This window comes from Lepidothrix coronata, unplaced genomic scaffold, assembly GCF_001604755.1.
Source record: "Lepidothrix coronata isolate B3197 unplaced genomic scaffold, Lepidothrix_coronata-1.0 Scaffold119, whole genome shotgun sequence".
NCBI lineage: Eukaryota > Metazoa > Chordata > Aves > Passeriformes > Pipridae > Lepidothrix > Lepidothrix coronata.
In genome coordinates, this window is record NW_016690299.1 from 2,033,363 (window position 1) to 2,053,635 (window position 20,273).

The 20,273-nt window shown below is 54.4% G+C and overlaps 1 protein-coding gene and 1 long non-coding RNA gene across 5 annotated transcripts; one reads left to right on the plus strand and one right to left on the minus strand.

Moving 5' to 3' along the window:
- Window positions 1-1,693: 1,693 nt before the first annotated feature.
- ARF6 (ADP ribosylation factor 6) lies at window positions 1,694-5,325 on the plus strand. 4 transcript variants are annotated; one of them, XR_001876499.1, is made up of 3 exons: window positions 1,694-2,213; window positions 2,974-3,248; window positions 4,111-5,325. XR_001876499.1 is itself a non-coding variant. In XM_017825504.1 (2 exons), coding segments are annotated over exons 1-2 (447 nt in total). In that variant the 5' UTR covers window positions 1,694-1,767; the 3' UTR covers window positions 4,112-5,325. The 4 variants fall into 4 exon arrangements, 2 of the variants coding, with proteins under 2 accessions (XP_017680993.1, XP_017680992.1); XR_001876500.1 differs by having other exon boundaries at window positions 5,032-5,325; XM_017825504.1 differs by lacking the exon at window positions 2,974-3,248.
- An 11,804-nt stretch (window positions 5,326-17,129) lies between these two features.
- On the minus strand, window positions 17,130-18,429 carry LOC108502473. The gene is made up of 3 exons (XR_001876493.1): window positions 18,307-18,429; window positions 17,839-17,963; window positions 17,130-17,210 (listed from the first exon to the last, which is right to left on the minus strand). It is a non-coding gene; the product is annotated as an uncharacterized LOC108502473 (long non-coding RNA).
- Window positions 18,430-20,273: the final 1,844 nt, after the last annotated feature.

The window sequence follows — 20,273 nt, forward strand, 5'->3', positions numbered from 1 at the left end:
GTTCAGTGCCAACCACCCTCTGGGGGAAGAACCTTTTCCTGAGATCCAACCTAACCCTCCCCTGGCACAGCTCCAGCCATTCCCTCGGGTCCTGTCACTGGTCACAAGAGCTCAGTGCTTGATCCCTTAGTAATTCTGTGGTCCAGGAAACCTCCTGTCCCTCTAAAGACACCAAAGCATTTCCCTTTGGCTGTCCCAAGGGGGATTCCTTTGCATGTGCCACATGCCTGCCATAAAAATAAATTCAAAATTTGGTATTTTTGATGGGATGGGAGGATCTGGTGAAGTCAGGTCCCCCAGACACAATCCCAAGGGAACACGCACCGGGAGAAGATGGATCACATCCCCTGGAGACCCCGGAGTGATCAAGTACATCCTAGTGGAAGGTGTCCCTGCCCATGGCAGAGGGGTGGAATGAGATGGGCTTTAAGGTCCCTTACAATGCAAACCACTCCGGGATTCTGGGATTCCGGTGATTCTGGTTTTGTGTTCCCGATGCCGCTTCCCTTGTCTCTGCTCCACGAGCTCAGAAGGAGCCGCCAAACCAGAATTACTTTCCTGCCAGCAGGAATCATGTGTGCACCCCCTGCTCCAGCGCCCAGGCTGGGAGGAACAGCCCTGGAGTGTTCCCTGTCCAAGCCTCTCAGTGCTCCCTGTCCCAGCCCCGCTGGCACATTCCCAGGAGCGCAGGGCTGGGACAGGTCCCGGCTGCGGGACCGGCCCGACGTGTGTGAGCAGAAGCTGCTCTGTGTCACCCGGGCGTGCCGGGACACGGCTCCCGGAGCACCGGGGACGGACGTGGGCGAGCGCTGCGCTTCCAGAGGGGTTGTCCAGGGATGGAGTTTCACTGATTGGAATTACAGGGAGTGTCCCGAGAGAACACGGAGTTGTAAACCCGATGATGCATCACAGAATCACAGAGTGGTTTGGGCTGAAAGGGACCAAAAGGATGATCCAGTGCCACCCCCTGCCATGGGCAGGGACACCTTCCCCTATCCCAGGTCGCTCCAAGCCCCATCCAACCTGGCTTTGGACACTTCCAGGGATCCAGGGGCAGCCTGTGCCAGGACCTCACCGCCCTCACAGTGCAGACCCACCATGCCCAGACAGGGATTTATCCCCACACATTCCCGGCTCTCTCCCGGTTCCCCGCGGCCGGTGCCGGGCGCGGTCCCAGCCGGCCGCTGCCCCTTTAAGGTTCGCCCCGCCCCCCTGCGCGCGCCCCGCGCTGACGCGTGATCGCGTGGCGCCTCTCCCCACCGCGGCCCCGCCCCCCGCTCTCTCCCACCAATCAACGCTGAGGCCACGCCCCCTCCCTCCTCCTCCCTCCGCCCCGCGCGGGGCGCGGCACCGCCTCCCGCGCACGCGCGGCTGGCGGGCGGGAAGGCGCGGGCGGAAGGCGGGCGGGGCGGGGCGCGGCGCGCGCGCGGCGCATGCGCGGGGGCGCGGCGGCGGCGGCGGCAGCGGGGCGGAAGCGGGCGCGGGCGCGCGCGGCCCCTGTTCCGGCGGCGGCGGGTGAGGGAGCGCGGCCCGGACCGCCCGGCACGGCCCGGGCACCCTCGGGGGGCACCGCCCGGCACCCATGAGCTGAGCGCCGCGGCCGCCGCACAGCCAGCAGCGGGCGGAGCCGCCGCCGCGGGCCCGGCGGAGCAGCGGGAGCCGCCTCCCCGGCGCCCCATGCGCGGCCCGCGCTGAGCCCCGCCCGCCCCCTCTCTCGCCGCCGGGGCCCGGCGCTCGCCCTGCCGCCCTCCCTTGGATGCCGCCGAGATGGGCAAGGTGCTGTCCAAGATCTTCGGGAACAAGGAGATGCGGATCCTGATGCTGGGGCTGGACGCGGCCGGCAAGACCACGATCCTGTACAAGCTGAAGCTGGGCCAGTCGGTGACCACCATCCCCACCGTGGGCTTCAACGTGGAGACCGTCACCTACAAGAACGTCAAGTTCAACGTGTGGGACGTGGGCGGCCAGGACAAGATCCGGCCCCTCTGGCGGCACTACTACACGGGCACGCAGGGGCTCATCTTCGTGGTGGACTGCGCCGACCGCGACCGCATCGACGAGGCGCGGCAGGAGCTGCACCGCATCATCAACGACCGGGAGATGCGGGACGCCATCATCCTCATCTTCGCCAACAAGCAGGACCTGCCCGACGCCATGAAACCCCACGAGATCCAGGAGAAACTGGGCCTGACCCGGATCAGGGATAGGAATTGGTATGTGCAGCCCTCCTGTGCCACGACGGGGGATGGACTCTACGAAGGGCTGACGTGGTTAACGTCCAATTATAAATCCTAATGGGGAGAGGAACTATTTAGTCTACAAAGAATTAAAGAAACAAACAAACAAACAGAAAAACAAATTTAAAAAAAAAAATAACCCACGTGGCTTTCCAGAAGAATGATTCTCTACTGAAAAGTAAAAAAAAAAATAAAAAAAAATAAAAAGCATCCATAGGATTACGATCACCTTTCTGCCACCCTTTCTTCCTGCACCCTTGGCTGGATTCCTGTTCTAACTCCTCCTGCTTGGCGTTAGGATGCTCTAACCTCGGAATGGGACACGAACACAGGCACTAGATGCTATGCCAGACTTCCAGCAAACAGGGGAAGGACACATTGTAGACTTGCTAAGTAACTTTTTTTTTGTTGGTTTTTTTTTTTGTTGTTGTTTCCTCTCGATAGCCCTTTGCTGGTTTGAATTATTTTGGGGGGATGTTGGGGGAGGGGGTCCATTTTTCAGTGTATGCTTTCTGGGTCTACTTTTTTTGATTATATATATTTTATTTTTTTTTCCTCTCTCTCTCACTTTGCTGTAGATTGCTACTTTTTTGCATTCCTGCAGGATATGTTGCTAGGTCGACTTCATCTAGTAAACTGAAAATTATTGCTTAAAATCAAACCGCAGTCTGTCTTTTTATATTAAGGACTTTTTTTTTCTTCTTCTTTTTTTTTTTTTTTTTTTTTTTTTTAAAAGAAAAGTTCTGTTAATCTGTAACTAAACAGCGACTCGGTCTGGCTCCACGGCTCAGGCTAACGAGGGGAATTCTTGCCTGCAGTGGCAGAGAGTGGGAATTCCACTGTTAAGGTGTGTTTCGAAGTGCATATCGGGCGCCGGGAAATGTTAAGAACTGCTTTTGGAATGTCAGCTGGGGAGCTCTGCCCCATCATACATCATGCATGAGGAGGGGATGCAAAGCAGCTCCCCACGCCACACAGCAAGCGGGACAGGAACGATGTCCGTAGTTCCAGGTCAGGGGTTTTTTTTGGTCTTAAAATGACGTTTAGTTGCAGTTTTTTGCTACTCGGTGCCGGTCCCCCCCGAGTGGAGGTTCCTTCCAAAAGCAGATGCAGCGTTACAAATGTTGCAGCGAGTTTTGCTTTGAATCGCAGATGTTTAGGCGAAAATCCAGCACTGACTTGCCTCTACCTTAAAAGGATTCCTGGTCCTTTCCAAACAGAAAGAAGGAAACCGTTGTTATTGTTATTATTTTTCCATGTTGGAGCCTTGAGAAAAGGGGCGAGTTCCTCGCTGAGCTCGACTCGAGCCCGGTGGTTTTGACATCAGTTATGGCCATTTTGAGGAAATCACTTCTTGCTTTAGTTTTCCAAGCCTGGACCGAGCTCCTGCGAGTAGCTGGAGCCTCCCGTGTGTCCCGGTTGTTGCTGTAGTCCTGTAGGAAAGGGAACTATGTGTGAAGCCCATTGAGTAACTGCTATTGAGAGCTGGGAGGGGAGAGAAAGAGAGAGAGAGAGAGAGAGAGAATCGACGCTGAATGTAAACTTCCATAATTAGTTCTTAAAGGGCAAGCAGCTCGTTAGCCATGTCACAGCCTGTAGAGGTGACTGGCCAATCAAAAACCCCACCCAGGGCGAGTATTTGCATAAAAAACTCAATCAAGTATTAATTAACGCTGGGTGCACAAACTGTTAAAGCAGCTGGTTCTTATTCAGCCTTAAGGATTAACTTCAGATTTCCTCAAGGAGTTAGAACTCCGGTGGGGAATTCTAGGAATGTATGCTACAAAACCAGAAGAAAATGGCTTTTATTTTCCTTTTTTTTTTTTTTTAACCTCTCCTTAATTTTTTTTTTTGTTTTTTTTTTGTTTCCAAGAATATAAGTTTTACGTGGAATTGGGGGCGTTACACTACATTGCTGCAGTGGTGACTCTGCATGGAGAGTACGTTGTATTATGGAGCTCTTACCAAAGATGTGTGGGAAGACAAAAATCCTGAATTCACTTCTCAAATCCAATGCTTTGCTCGAAGTCCTTTTAGAATATGGTTCCAAAAAGACTTGTCTGGATGTGGGTTGCAAATGGGACTGGATGGGTTCTTGGTGCTAGAAGATAGAGCATTGATGGACTTTGTGAGTTAGGGAGTCTGGAGAAGCTCAATGTAGAAATAACTCTTCAATCTCAGCCCTAAAGAAGAGGAAGTGGGATTAGTTTACTTTAATCCAAGGCTTTTTTGCCGTTGGAAAAATCATTGCTCTATTTTCTAGCTTTTATTTTCTTTTTTTTTTTTTTTCCTGTTGCTGTAACTTAACAAACAAGTGTGGTGGTATAAAAACTTAAAAAAAAAAAATACAAGAGTATGGTTACTGTTTTCTTCTGGAGCATCAATAAAATAGCCAAGCACAAAGTAAATGCCTAAACTGGAAAACTTGAAGCTCTATTAATGGTTCTTGAACTTTCTTAAACCTATTCTCAGTCAACATGAAAACTTCAGTAACTTCATTTTTCGTCTGAGTTGGTTTCCTGTGTTTCCAAGTGCTGGGGCAGCCTTTGCGTTGACTTCACAACTTTGTATTCCCTTAGTGACTTTGTTATTCTGTTTTTGTAGGTGAAAGGAAACTGCTTTTGCTTCTGGAATTTTTTTAATGTTTTGGGGTTTTTTTTTTGGGGGGGGGAGGAACGGGGAAGGAGAAAGGGGGAGGAAAAGTTACTGAAAGATGTGGCAGAGATGTCAAAAATAAAGGGCCGTCGGTACCGAACAAACCCCACAGGTTTCACTTCCAACATGTCCTTTCTAGGCTGTAGCTGAACCTCCACCACGAGGTAGTGGCTCACAGGCCGGATAAAGTGGGAATCCTGTACGAAACCTGGTGATTTCCAAACCCATCTGGAGTTCCAAGCGCGTCGATTCGTGTCCGTGTGAGTTCTGTGGAGTAAGTTCTGAGTGGCGTCAAATCGTGTCCGACCAGTGACTGAGTTTGTGGCCTGTGACCCCCCCTGACTGGAGTAACCAGGAATTCTGTGTTCTCAATATGGCTGTAGTGTTGGTAAAGAACTACTAAGCAGAAAAAATAAAGCAATTACACAGCGGAGCTCTCCTGGTATGTTGCTTATATTTAATTACGAGAGAAACAGAAAGGGGCAATCTGGTGGCGTTGTGCTGAGATAAAGAGGGCTCTGTTCTGGATCTCCCAGCTCGGAAGCCTGGCTGTAATTCCTTGGAGAATTAGATGAGTGACTGTTTTTATAAGTGGAAAAGGACGGTGCTTCTTTAATATTCCCACTTGGCGTTTAATAATCTCGAGCAAATTTCAGTGTCAGGGTTATCCAGCCTCGGTGCCAGCCCCACGTAACTTGGGAAGCTGTTCCACGGAGGGGATTGCTTGGAAAGGGAGGACAGGAGGCCGGTGTAGGACATGCAGGGATGGACAAAAGGGCTGCTGAGTGACTCGAGGTGCTTGTGGAGCGACAGATGTGACGCTGGGGCTCTGTGGTGCCTGAGCAGGACACGAGTGAGCCGATAAAAGGACTTGGGCAGGTGCTGGGGCTGTGGGGGGGCCGGGATGGGAGCAGCGGGATACGGACACTGCGACAGCTGCCATCCCATGGGAGAGGCAGCGGGGTCACAGCCTGGAGCTGGGCTGCTCAGGCTCTGCTGGCAGAGTCTCCGAGGTGGCTCCCACAGCTCCAGGTGTGAGGCCGAGTCTGGGAACTGTCTTCTTGTTGCAAAGCTTTTGGGAATCCTCGGGAAGCATCGTTACCTGGGCTAGTCAGTGGCATCCCTACCTGTGGCAGAGGGTTGGGAATAGATGGTCTTTGAGGTGCCTCCCCACCCAAACCATTCCATGGTTATCCAGCCAGGTGGGAGTCCCTGGGCTCAGGGGTGGTGGATTCCCTGCAAAGCCTTCCCCTTCCAGGGCGTTCGGGCTCTGTCTACTTGGATGTCAGCTCAGGGTGTGGCTGTGTAAATGAACTTACTCTGGCTTAATTAAACTCCTCGGAGTTGGGAGACAGGGCTCCAGAGGGGGAAACTCGTGTCTCTCTCGTTGTAGTAGTGAGTCACATCTCAAAATGCCGGCGCTTATCGGGCCGCGGGGAGCGTGACTCTGAACTGCACCCTGACTCACTCAGGGCTCTGCCCTCACTCACAGGGCTCTGATCCTCATGGACAGGGCTTGGAAAAAGTGTGCCTGCCGTTCCTAATGCGAGATTACCCCTGCTAATCCAAGTCCTCCTAAAGGAATGTGTCTTGCTTTAAAAACGTTGTCAGAACAGCTGGACACGAGGTCTGTGAGAGCCGGTGGTGGACCTGTGGTTATATCCCTTCTCACTGGGAATTGGGAATGGGAAAAGCAACTGCCAGGAGTGGAGAGCTCGCTGCAGAGTGTGGAAGCAGCCTTGGTGTGAGCACTGTGACTCAGACTTCCCTCTAAAGCACGACCGTGCTTTTTATCTTGGATTTGCTTCCCATATCTGTCCAGCCTGAAGGGCTCAGCGTGTGGGATCCGAAATCCCCTCGGCTTTGGAGCTTTCTGGAATGAAAAAGAAAAGCTTCCCCCTCACCTCATGGGGAAGAATCAGCTTCCAGGGGCTGTTGGTGAGAAAGTGTCACCTCTGCTGACTAACTCAGTTCCTTTTCTGGGGTCCCACGCGCGGCCCCGGCACCGCTCAGGGCTGTGTTTCGGAATTACGTCTGAGCCGACGCTCTCAGGGCTTCAGGCCGAGGTGGAGCCCCACAGTCCAGCTCACTTTCAAAACTGTGAGCACCCAGAGAGCAGAATGGTGTAATTTTAGCCCCGTGTTAGCTCTGGAGGGTGCAGGGCTGAGTCAGAGCTCGTGGGGAAGGTGGTTTTTACAGGCAGGAAATGGGGTGTGCGGCGGGTTGTCCAGGAAGTGCCTCTGCTCTTGCTTAAGAACAGGTATCTCTGGCCTCCTTAAAAAAAGGAGGGGGGAAAGAAAAGAGTCAAGATGTGACTCATCTGCTGAGTCTCACAGCGGTTTAACAGGCTCTGGCTCCTGCTTTGCCTCTCAAGTTTTCCCTTCCAGAGGATGCACTTCACTCCTCTGCTCCTGGTTTCTTTAGTTGCGTCTCCCAGGACAGCTTTAGTTAGGAAAAATACTTCAGCAGGGTTTAATGGGTGTCCTGAGAGATGGAAGTTGGTGATGCTTGGAAATTGGTAGCACTTAAAACACTTTGTTTTCCCCGTGAGTTTTTAGGTGAGGACAATTCCCAGGGGTGCCACCAGCAACTCCTGGACCTGTAGAGGTATCCTGGTGCCCAAATTGCCCTTCAGTGGGTGAAAACTCCTTTAGTGGTTAAACAGAGGAGGGGAGGGGGCCAAGGTGTAGAAAACAGCCTGAATTCCTGACTGTGAGGGGGTTGAGGCCCTGGCACAGGTTGCCCAGAGGAGCTGTGGCTGCCCCTGCATCCCTGGAAGTGTCCAAGGCCAGGTTGGACAGGGCTTGGAGCAACCTGGGCTAGTGGAAAGTGTCCCTGCCCATGGCAGGGGGTTGGAACTGGTTGGTCTTTAAAGTCCCTTCCAACCCAAACCATTCTGTGTTTCTGGTCCTATGAACTCCTAAATTATCCCTGTGTCTGTGCCTAGAATGGATTCCTTGTTTGTACTGTAATGGGTGTAACTCTGCCTGGGCCAGGCACCGGCTTCATCCCAAAGTTTCATTCGGATGTAGCAGGAGGGGAGGTTTTCTCTCTCAGCATTGCAGGAGATGAAAATCCATGGAAAGCTGAAGCAAACACTGTGCTGATCCGATGGTTCTTTGGCTGGTTTATGGGAATGCACTTTTATTTCACATTTTGGGCTGAGCTGCAGCTCTGAGGGTCGTGAGGGTCCATCAGAGCACGGCACCCGCCTGGATGGAGAGGAGCAGAACCCCAGAATACCTCTGCCATTCATTTCAACTGGTATTTGGAGAACGAACCCGTCCCACGAAGGGTGGGAGCTCCAGGGTTTGCAGGGCCTGGTGCTGACAGCTCCTGCCTGGGCAGCGCCGCTGGCTTGGCGCTCGCTCCGAAGGGGACTTTGCACTTTGCCCATGGAACGTGGGATTGCGTGGTCCTTGTGCTGTTAATATTTGCTGTTTTCGCCCTGAGGAGCTTTGTTACATTTTCCCTTGGGAAGTGGGGGGGCTGTCGTGGAGCAGCACAACCCCGTGGCTGGTAACTTCCAGCAGACCGGGATGCGCCGGTGCAGTTATCCCATAACTGAACATCTGCCGGGGCTCCTCTCCCCACAGGGGCTGGATTAGCCTGGAACTCACCCAGCTCTCTGGGAAGCTTTTCCTATCACGTACCTGTGGCTTCCAGGCTGCTGCCCTGACTGTAACCAAGCCCAGCACCCGCCTCATGCCATGGAGAGCAGGGAAGCAGGGATTTGGCTCTGCCTTTCCATCCAGAGCAAGTCTGTCTGTTAAGTGTTCAAATTGCATCGTGTTTAAATGTCCAAATTCCACCCTATATATATCATAGTTACTCATATTTTCAATATAATGAGTGTTCTGGGCTGGGATGACCCACGTTGGACTGGTTTTCATGTCAGCACAGGAAATAAAAGCATTTTGAGAGGGAGGTGAGGGGCAGCAGCAGGACAGACAGTGCTGGTGTGCTGGGTGAGTCCTTACTGCCCGGCACAAAGGTCTGGGACGAGCTTCCCCAGCACCTGCTCGCTGGAAGATGAGCCAAGCTCAGCAGGGCTGGGGTGGAAGGTGCTGAATCGCTGCCAACGAGCTGTCCCTACATCTCACTCTGGCTCATCTTACAGCCTTGGACTTGCTAATGAATCCAAAGTCCTCCAGCCCTTGCCTCCAAACATCCTGAGTGTGTGGCGTTTGTGAGCCAGGAGCACCGTCCAGGCTGGGATCTGGGAGCTCCTGCCACTCTCCTGCGGCACCGCTCTGTCCAGGACCTGCTGCTGGCCACGTTGGCTGCAGCATTCCGGCCTCTCCAGGGAGGGCTGGGAATACTGCAGACCTGGGCAGTGATGTGTTTTCCTTTAAGGAACGCTGCCTGCAGCCTGGCAGCTGCAATCTCAGGATCTCGCTCCTGCCGTACCTGTTTGGCTGATTCCCCGTGGAGAAATCCTCCTCTGCATTTTCCCCTTGATGGGAGGTTATGCTTTTAACCACTGGCACCAAAACTTCCCAGCTCCTCTTTCCACCATGGCCCTTACTATTTTGGAAGGGGGATGCATCTCCCCACGAGGACAAGCTGCAGCTTTTCCACCTCGTTGGGAGCTGCCTGTGGGTTTCCTTGGCTCAAGGCCTCCAGGTCACAGCCTGAAACCTCTTCCTCCAACACTACATTCACTTTTTGCCTCCTCACCATTCTGGTGGTCCCCTGGAACACTGACATGGGGGAGAAGGGGCTCCATAGCTCCTCTTTCCCCTCTCCCAGGCTCTCCAGCACTCCTGCTCCCCCTGGAAACTCTCCGAGTAGTGAAACTGGTTAATCACGTTGACACTGGAGGAGTTCTGGCATCCCAGAGCGGGATCTGCGGATTAACTCCTTCAGGTGTTTGCCAGCTTCTGGGCAGCCTGATGCATATGTAACTTTTGGGCCTTTGGAAAATCTGGAGCTTCCCAACTCTTGAGGGTTTATGAACTGATGTCTCTCCTCGCAGCTCCCTCCTCTCTCGGGTTGCCAATTAACCGTGGGCGCTCCACGACAGACACGGAGTGTTTTGCCGCCGGTTCCGTTGTCTGGAGAAGAGGCCTCCGGCACCCACAGCTTCCTCCTGGGCTCTCTCCCACCTCCCAGCACCTGCCCTGGGAAAACCAGGTGCTACTTAAGGCGTTGGATCCGTGGATGTGTTTAACATCTGCCAAATCCCCGGCATCCCCAGCTCGCACCAAGGAAGGCTCCGGGATATCCTCAGCTGCGTGGGGCCGGAGCAGCCCGATCCCAAACCTGCAGTTCAGGCTGGAGCACTTGCAGATGGCAGATAGGGAGGGAGAGGTGACTCATGGAGATTAAATATCCTGCTGCTCCTGCCTCCTTGGCAGCGATGGCTCAACACACCAACGGCAGATCCAGCCGGCTCCGTCATTCCTGGTTTTCTTTTGCCTCCGGGTGCAGGAGAAAATTGGGAAAGGCAGGAGGTGAGGTAGCCAGGATGCTCCTGGGGGAGGAAGGGGACAGGGGCTGCAGGGATGGGAGGACAGAGAGGCAGAGCAGTGCCTGGGGGAGGCTCATTCTTCCTCAAACACATTTATTTCCATTGGTTTCATTGGGAAAACCTGGAATGCCGCATCCTTTCCCACTGAGTTTCTGCCGGCAGAAAGCACTTGCAGGGCTGTCAAGACAACGATTTCCCATCTTCTCTGATTGTTCAAGGCACTGCAGAGTTGTTGTTGTCAGAGCCCGTTCCCCGTTTTGGAAACATAATTGGAATTATGCAAATTCCGGTGCGGCACCGGTGAGTGACTGACGCGCTCCGAGCCCGGCGCAGCGCCGCGCTGGAATGTCTGAGCATGGAAGCCTCATGCCATCCAGGGGGATCTGAGGGCTCAGCCCCGCTCCTGCCACAGCTCCCGAGCATCCCATCCCGCTGTGGTGATTCCCAGCAAAGCGCAGAGCTCGGCTGGGAACACCCAGTGCTTGGAGCTGTGACACCACGCTGGTGTTGCCAAAACTCCTGTTGGTCAGGGCCTGGAGCTGCTTTGGGGATGTGAGATGCCAAACTTCCCAATGGCAGCTCGGAGGGCTGTTTGGTGGGAGCAGGGAGTGGAATCTGGAGCACGAGGCTTGAGGGATTGGGAGCAAAACTCTCCCTGTGGGGGTTGTGACTCTGCCACCCTTCAGAAACCACCCTGCCCTGATCCATGTGAGTGTAAGGGATGGTGCCTGGATGTGGCTGTGATTCCAACCAGGAATATGTTGTGGGCACTGGGAGTGAGGCCTGGCTGGGTGAGGTGCTCTCGGACACCCTTCAACTGGGCCGTGTCGGTGGGACAGCTGACAAAGTCCAGGCTCCTGGGAGCAGCTGGATCCATGTCAGTGCTCATGGAGCGGGATCCTGGGAGGGGCTCCGACCCAAAGGGGCTCCTCGTGCTGCCCAAAGTCCTGCAGGGAGATTTTCAGGAGGGAGGAGGGATTTTGCCAGAATAAAAGCGCTTTCCCCCCCCAGCCATCTCAGCCTTTCCAACCGCGTGTCCCGCAGCGGTTCCTCTTTTAGCACCACGGCTCCTAAAAAAAAAAAGTGTTGACTGCAGCTTTTCTGGAGGCTGCAGCGTTCCCTCCTCAGTGCCTGCACAGCTCTTCCCAGCCTCCTTCCCGCTGCGGTTCCTGGGCTGAAGGCAATCTTTTCCGGTCTGACCGCATGGCCAAGGAATGTATGTGCACATACAGTGTGTCTGGAGTAAGTTAAGTGCCAACAGCCAGGCTTTTGGGAGCAGCACGGAGGGAAAAATGATGTCCAGGCTGCTGCTTCCTCAGTTCCCTTTGGATCTGGGACGGCCACGGGGTGCTCCGTCCCGACCTCGGCGTCTCCGCCCGCGCCGTGCGTGTGTGGCAGCGATTTCTGCCTCTCCACGGTCAATAAAACCTTGGCCAACTGGAACAAAAATATTAAATCCGGTTAGTTGGGAAGGGAACGCTGGCTAATAAATAAACGGGGCTGGGAAGACAAGCCGGGTGATCCAGCGTGTCCAACAGGCGTGTCATCCGCTCCTCGGGAGACGCCGCGGAGGGGGACGGGGGTAATTAAGAAAGAAATTAATGCAAGACATGAAGCTGCTTCCCGAAGACACGAGGAAATCCAGACTCCAGCTGCGCTGGCGTTGCCAGTCCTGGCAAAGGCCTTGCCCATGCTGGGAGGGGGAAGCACGTGGGGTGTTTGTTTGGGGGCTCCATTTTGCGGGACGAGCAGCAGGTTGGGGGTTTGGCATCTTCCAGTAGGTCCAAAACCTCTCCATGAGCTTTGGTGGGATCTGTGCTGCCCAGTCCCTCCCACCAGAATATATCTGGAAAAGGCCACCTGGAGTGGGAGGACCAGCGGTGCCGGGGCCGGGTGATCCAGTGCCGGAGCTCCCTGAGCATCTTTCCAGCCCAGCTGCTTTGTCAGCTTGGAGCTCTTGGAAAAAAGAATGGGATGATGTTTCTGTAGCGGAGCCAACCTCTAACACACTCAGCTTGGCTGCAGTCCGTGCGTGGGGCCGTGGTCAGCCTGGAGCTGGAAGCAAAATGCCTTTAAACGTGGATCTAAATTAGATCTCAGTCTAAATCTGTGCTGGGGGGGAGCTCAGGGAAAGGAGAAAACCCCAGTGACTGCTGCTGGCTCCAACTGCAAGGATTCCTACATCTATATTTTTATATCTGGGTGTGTATAAATAAATTGCAAAGGTTTGTCTATACTGATGTTTGATGGATCCCAGATTTTATGGGCTCGATGAACCCAAAGACATTACACAGTGTAGAATCCCAGAATGGTTTGGGTTGGGAGGGATCTTAAAGACCATCCCATTCCACCCCCTGCCATGGGGGGTTGCTCCAAGCCCCGTCCAACCTGGCCTTGGACACTTCCAGGGATGGGGCAGCTACAGCTTCTCTGGTCGTGGCAAGAAGGAAAGGCTCTGATGTGGCTCCTGGTGCCATCATATGATTTTTTTGGACAGACACACCGTCCTCTCTTGGTTTGTGGGAGACTCAGGGACTGGATCTGGGCATTTCTGCCCTTTCTTTACATGAGTGGGAAGCCTTGGGGGGCACCCCCCCATCTCACAGCCGTGTCTTCCCAGAACCAACCCCCATCCTCCCAAAATATCCCCTCCACAAAGCCCAGGCTGCCCTGACAGTGTTCACAGGGCGTTGCCTGTGAGCCTTCCCACTGAATTAAATATAACACTTGGGTTTGGGGTGGGATTTTTTGGGAAGGAAATCTGTTGCCAAGCAATAGAGCTGTGGTCTGGCTTTCTCGTCCCAAACTGAGCCCTAAAAGCGTCTGCAAATATCTGAGACGTCTGCAGTGGGGTCACAGGAGGCTGGATCACAGGAATGTGGGGGAAAAGCTGCTGCTGGGGTTGGGAGAAGGTTTCCCTTTCACTTTCCAGTGGCTGCCAAATTGAAAGTGGAGAGTTGTTTGGTCCCAGACGCTGCAAGAGATATGGAAGATCCTGAGTAATCCCAAGGGGTCTCACAGGGAGGGCAGCAGCAAAATTTCCCTATGGATTTACACTTGGCACATGCACAGTCTCCTGGACACTGTCATGCAAAAACATTGGGTTTTCCCCCAAAATAAGGGTGGGATCAGCCCCGACACGGAGACGTTGACACTGCAAACTGGAGAATGAAATTCCACACCCACTCCTCAATCCATGGCAGGTGTAGGTGAATGAGGGGGTCAATACTGACCCACATCCACACCTGGGGAGCTGACAGTGCCCATTTGCCTCCTTGGAAAAGCTCCAGTGGGAATGACGGCACCGATCCAGTGACTGACCATCCCGGCACCGACGAGCGTCGTCTGCACCACAGCCCTGGGTGGTGGCCACAGTTCTGCTCCAGGCCCAAAACAGACCTGCAGGAGAGTTTCACCTCCCAGCAATCCAGAGGGGTATGAAGTTTTCCTGATGTTTTCCCCAGCTGTCCAGCTTCGGAGGGAAATCCCACCGGCGTGCTTTCCTCATTAACCGCTGTCACATTTTCCAGGCAGTGCCAGGCACTGATTTGCATCACCAGATCACAAGGATGTGACCTAATTAAATTTCAGCTCTTTTCAATATGATTTTCATACTCACACGGGGTGGGTTGTTTTTTTTTTTTTTTTTTTTTTTGGGCTTGTGGAACCAGCTGTCCCGGCAGGGATGTTTCAGGCTTGGAATGGAAGAGGAGAAAACATCTAAATTCCCACTGGGAGCGGCTGCAGAGGCGAGCTCTGGAGTCTCTCCCAAGCCTTCCTCTGCTCCCAAAGTTTGATTCACAAGAGTGAATTTTTTTAACACTTATTGCAGACTTTTTATTATTATTTATGCAGAGGGGAACACGGTCCTCCCACCCCTCCACCCGTACAGGAGGGGTGGATTTAGGGCACGCCAGGAAGAGGTGGGAGAACCTGGGATGAACAAGATTCCTCCTGGACCAAACATCCTTCCCAGGGCCTTACAAGACGCCTCCAGCCAAGACAGGTCCCATCAGACCCCGTCAATGCTCATCAGCACAAGGCAAATCCAACCATTCCTCGCACCCAGACCTCCCCAGGAATCTTTTAATCCCTGAAAAATATTACTTTGAGTCTTAGTTTTCCCTGGGAAGGTCCCACTCGCCAGTGAGGGTAACGTGTTTCCCAGGAGGGTATTCCAGGGGTTTTTTTGGCTGAACAAGCAGGATACCCTGCATTTTCCCGTTGCCATGGCGAGGGGGAGAGCTGGGATTTTTTGTGCATGGGTTGGTGGATCCGGCCCGTTCTGCACGGCTGGTTTGCCCTCCCATTAATTAAGGGCATTCTTCCCTTCCCCTCGCAATTAGCAGAAAGAAAACCCAATTAACTCCTGCGCGGTGGGCGCCGTCAAACCCTCCCGCTCTCCTGGGGGAAAAATCCCGCTGGCCAAAGACATTGTCCCGCTGAACACGGACCCACACTGGTTCCCAGTGCACTCCATGGCCACGTGTTGCCACCCCGTCCCTATGGAAGCTCCTGGTTTTCCCTGAGTGAATCGCATTCTTGGCTTTGCCAAACCCACCGATGGCAGGGCTTGGCTGAGAAATTGGGAATTTTGGGCGGAAAAGGAGATTCCTTAAAGTTTTCTGGACACCCTCAGGCTGGTGCCTGTGTGTCCCGATTCCCACCACTCCCAGGCTTTACTGAGCATCCGGAGCAAACTCAGTAGGAAGGGCACCTCCACTTCTCCTGCCTCCCTCAGCCTCTCATCCTCCTTTTTTTTATGGCTGGAGCCCTTTTTTATGCAGCTGGAGCACAGGGTTCTCTCCGTCCTGCCCCAGCATTCCGGCCCCAGCGGCTCCGCCTGTGATCCCTGCCATGAGGAGCAGCAGGAATTACCTGTTCCTGGACTGCTCCAACTTGCCCTGCCTGGCTCAGGCTGCTCCGAGCAGCTCCCCGGCTACCCCTGGCCTTCCCAGATGGATTTGGGTCCTGCAGGACCAGCCTGGTGCCCGTGGCAAGGACGAGCCGTGCTCATTCCAGTCTCCCAAAATAAATATGGGAAGACCTTCCTGATGGGACAGGATGGCAGACAAGGAGTGACTTTTGATACAGTCTGACCTGGCTCCTGCTGGTCACCAAATCCCTGCAATTTGCCCCAGGATTTGCCCCTGGAATTCCCTGTCACTGCCTCAGCAAGTTGAGTTTGCCTGACATGTCATTCCAGGGGATGCCTTGGTGGCCTCTGAGCAGGGACATGACTTGGTAACTTCCAGCTACCATCCGATATTACTCCCTTGCCTCCACTGGCTTCCCCTGAATTTTGGTTTTCCAGAGGATCATCCCTGCTCTGGCTGATTTATCAGCCTGCAGATGACCCAGAGCAGATCCGTTGCTCTCCCTAAACCTGGAATTGCCCAAAATCCCAAGTGCCAGCATTACCACACTTTCCTTTTGCTATTTTAACCCTAATTAGGTGTTTGTGGCCACTGCATTGCGGTTGCTGCGTGTCCCCTCCAGCTAGATTGCCCTGACAAGTTTGGCAGCAGGATGACTGATGTCCAGAGGATTTAGGGAGCTCACTTCCCACTCATTTCCAAGGAAATGAGGCCTTCCAGCTGCTCTGGAAAAGCAGGGCAGGGATATCAGAGGATATCCCTGTGATGCTCCTCTACCCTTGTGGGGCTGAAACCCACATCCACAATCCCTTTATTGGGCATTTCTGGTGTTTCCCACCCACTGGGAACCTCCAGCTGCTGGGAACAAAAATCTCATCCCCTTCCTGAGTGTCTCACCCCTTCACCTCACCTTGGGGTCCCTGTTTGCTTTAGAGACCCCCTGTCCCAGGAAGGGCAGGATCCAACCCTGAGGATAACAGCCAACACCAGCAGCTAAAGAGGCTCGGAAAGGGCTGCACTAGGACATGTCTGGCTGCTCTGAAATTCCACAGGCCATCAGGAAAGGATGATTCCATGGTTTGCTAGTGGCTATTGGGTGGGTTTAAAGAGCTGCTGATCCATTTGGAGAGGTCACGGTGCGGGATACGGCCCCTTCCCATCACTTGGGCATGGACAGAGCAGCATCTGGAGCATCCTGTATCCCGAGGAGAGCTGGAAGTTTGTCCATGGAAGGGGTGAATCCCATAGCCCCCCACGCCCATCCCCAGGGCCACCCACATCGCTGCCACAAGGGATTACACCGACCATCCCGAACATGATTCCAACCCCATCCATCAGTCCTGCCAATAATCCCTTGGGACAAAAGACCCCGAGGGCAGCTCCCACCCCCGCCTGTAATTCCTCCCCTGCTCCCTAATCCCCAGCCCTTCTGTCACAGTGGCCAAATCCAATTAACTGTGCAAGGATCACACTCCACCCTCAAAGCCCAGCGAGTGCTCAAATGGAGCCACGAGGTCCCTTGGGATGGATGGTGTGGGATGGCACCACTGGGGGTCAAGAGGAGCCATCCCTGTCCTTTAGTGGGCTTTATTCCCAAAAAAAAGGACCTTGTGGGAGCTGAGAGGTGCATCCAGGCAAGGTGTGAGGGAGGGGAGGTGGTCTGAGACCTGTGCCTGTTATTCTATCTGAGGTGACTCTTTTTCCCATTTTCCCAGTTGGCTTGGTTGTGGTACCAGCTTCCAAGACCCCATTCCAAACACTCACATGGGTCCCACTCAGCCTCCAAGACCTAATATCTACTTGCTCAGGGTTTTCCATGAGCCTCTGAGCTCCATTTTATGTCTGGTTGCAGAGGAAGATGTTCTGGTCGTACTCCTACCTGGCACAGGGAATGGTGGGGATGGGAAGGATGCTCTCCAACCTGGCCACGACCCCCAAGGCCACAGAACTCTTTTCCCATGATCCAGTCTGCCAAAAAAAAAGGGCTCATGATGGAGGTACCACAAATTCAGGACAGTCCTGGTGAACCCCCACCAGGACCAGGGTGCAGCCAAATAAACACCCAACTGTTTGGATTTGCAGCCTTTGCCAGGATGAACTTGAGCTGCAAGATCAGGATGTGAAATCAGGTATTTTTGGGATTGTGAAGCTCATGGGACAGAAAGAAGGAGGGAGGCAAGAGGAACTGCAGGGTGCGCAGGTACTGGGAAGGGAGTTTTGTGGGGACCACCAGGGATGTGCCAGCAGGGAGATGCTGCTTTTCAGGGCCTAGATCAGGGGAAAAGGTGAATAAATGATGGTTGGCCCCAGGAGGCCACAGAAGGATCAGGAAGCACCTTAAATCAGGGGGAGAAACACGTGGAGGTGGAGGCTGAGTCCAAGGGGACGAGATCCAACCGGCAAGGGGACGGCTGAGGGTGGCACGTCAGCAGCTGCTTCAAGACCTGAGCTAATGTTTAGCTTTGGACTTTGCCCAATTGTCCAAGGGGCAAAGGAGGAGGAGGACGAGGGCGGGAGATCCGTGAGGGGCGGAGTGTGGCCAGGGCTGTGACTCCTGCAGAGCTCGGAGCAGGGTGATTCTGGGTGTAGTTCCTACCAGTTTGCTCCTGGTTCAGCAGGACATTCCCTGACCAGGCCTTGCTGAGCTCCTCCCTTTAGCTCAGCTCTTCCTGATGTGTTTTATTCCCGACACACCAGGCTCCAGAGGGGTGTTTGCAAGGGCTGCAATGAGAGAACACTGTCATGGGAACACCATCATGAACAGGGTGAGGAGCCTGGTGGCACCACTGGCAAAGCTGCGAACGTGTCCCCAGCACTGGCACAGGGCTGAGCACTTCCCTCTGGCCTGGATAACCCACCCTGGGAGGTGCCTTGTCTCTATTTAAACCCCCCTCTCCCGGGATGTAATTAAGGACGTGCCTATTAATTGCTGTGTCAATCAGCTCGCCCCTGTCACCACCGGCGCTCCCCGGGCAGCTCCTGTTGGACCACGGCCACGTGTTCCCTCTCCATCCCCATCCCCTTCACCCTGCAGCATCCCAAGCCTTCCCATTTTGAGTTCTACCTTCCCAGGCAATTTTGCACGGCAACATTCTCCAATCCCAGATTATTCTAATGACACTGTGAAAGAGCTAAAAATAGGAGCAAGGCATTTTCTGCCTCTCCCCCACCAGCCGCTGCCGGGAGCGCGGGGACGGCACCGGCAGCGGGAGCCTCCGAGGTGTTTGCAGGGAGCGTTTGGAGAGTATCACACCTCCCCTTTCCCTTCCCAGCCCTGGATCTTTAAATATCTGGCCCAAATCCACACGAGCCTGTAGTTGCTTAACTCCTTCCTTGCACTCAAATCCAAAGGAAACTGGGCATCTAAAAGGGTTTGGAGGAAAGGGGGCGGGAGGGGTGCAAACACTGCAGGAAGCACCGAACCTGCAGGAGTGACTCAGTCACGGTGTGGGTGGTGGGGATGGGGTGGCTGGGCTCTCCCGGCTTCCCTGGGGACCTCCTGGCTCCTGTGGAAACCTCCCAGCTCCTGTGGGATTCACAGCACCCACCTGCCCTATCCCACTTGGTTTCCTCTCCTTCCCCTCCTGCTCTTGGAGGTCTCAGGGTCCTGCACGCGCTGGGAAACACTGTGGGAAGCAACCCCTGAATCCACGCTGCTCTCCCAAAAATGCACATCCCACAAAAGTGATGTATCCCCCCTAGAAATGAAGCCCTCCCAAAAAAATGATGCCCTGCCCCAAAACCAGCCATGCTGGATTTAGCACCTGTACTGCTGGGCTGGGCAGGAGGAGCAAAACCGCTGTCACCAACAACTTTTTCCATGGCTTTGGACCAGATTCCAAGAGTCTGCACTGGGAATGGGTCCGTGCATCATCCTGGACATGGAAGTCGGTGCTGGAATACAGGCATGGATTCCTAGGGGGTGGCAGGGGGCAGACAGAGACACGTCCATCCCCAGCAGGGACACAACTGTTTTCCTCTTGGGACACACAGATCCTATCCAGAGGGGAGTTAATCCCCGGCTCCAAGGCTCTGGGGCCAGGATTCTGCTGACGTGGAGCTGGAGGCAGGATGGGCTCCGGAGGCCGAGCAGAGTGGGAAGAGTAGTCGCTGGGAAGAGAAGCAGCTGGTTCCTGGCCCACAGAGGGGAACAGAAACGCCGGTGAGCCGGTGGCTGCCACGCGCCCGGGACTGCACTGGAGCGGAGCAGAGACGGATGAGTCAGAGGTTTCGGGCACAATGGGAAGCGCGGGCTCAGCAGGGATGGGGACATGCAGGGACAGGGACACGCCAGGATGGGGACGTGCCGGGATGGGGCCTCAAGGCTGCCCTGAGCAAACCCTCCTCCAGGGCAGGGTGAGGAACAGCGGGGAGAAACGGTGGCTTTTTTTCCACCTGGTCACCGGGAGAGGAAGGAAAAGGGTGAACTCCTGGCAGTGTGCAGGGAGAGGGCCCTGCCACGTGTCCTGCCGGCAGCCGGGCAGGGGGATGTCCTGCACTCCTCAGCCGGCCCTGGCAGGGTACCAGGAACCACATCCCAGCTCAGCCAGAGCCGTCTCCAGCCCAGCTGCTTCCCCAAGGCCACTTCCCTCCCGCCCACTGCTGCCTCCTCACTTCCGCAGCCTTTTCCTTTTTATAACTAATCCCCAAAACCAAACCCAGAAGTGCAAGAGGAATAAAAAAGCGCCCACGGCAAAGCAGGAGCTCTGTTCTGCCACCTGATCCGTCACCCCGACAAGGCCTTGGCTGCCCCCACATTCCACATGGGAGCTCATGAGGGCAGAAATAATGGGCACAAATAATTACAGGCCTGAAGATGGAGGTGCTGCTTGTGGGCCGTGTGTTCCCACAGGGATGGGAGAAACCTCCAGTACCAAACCTGGGGTGGACTCAGATGTCCAGTGGGAGACATCCTCCAAAAATGTCTCCAAAGGCCAAAGACAGAGTTTCAGCCACCTTTCTTCCTTCCCCTTCCCACAGGATGGTGGCTGGGAGAACTTGAGCCTCAAGAGGCCACTGAGCTTGGACACA

Excerpts from the sequence above, each read along its gene's own strand:
- ARF6 (XM_017825503.1), top strand. The coding sequence starts at position 1,768 with ATGGGCAAGGTGCTGTCCAAGATCTTCGGGAACAAGGAGATGCGGATC.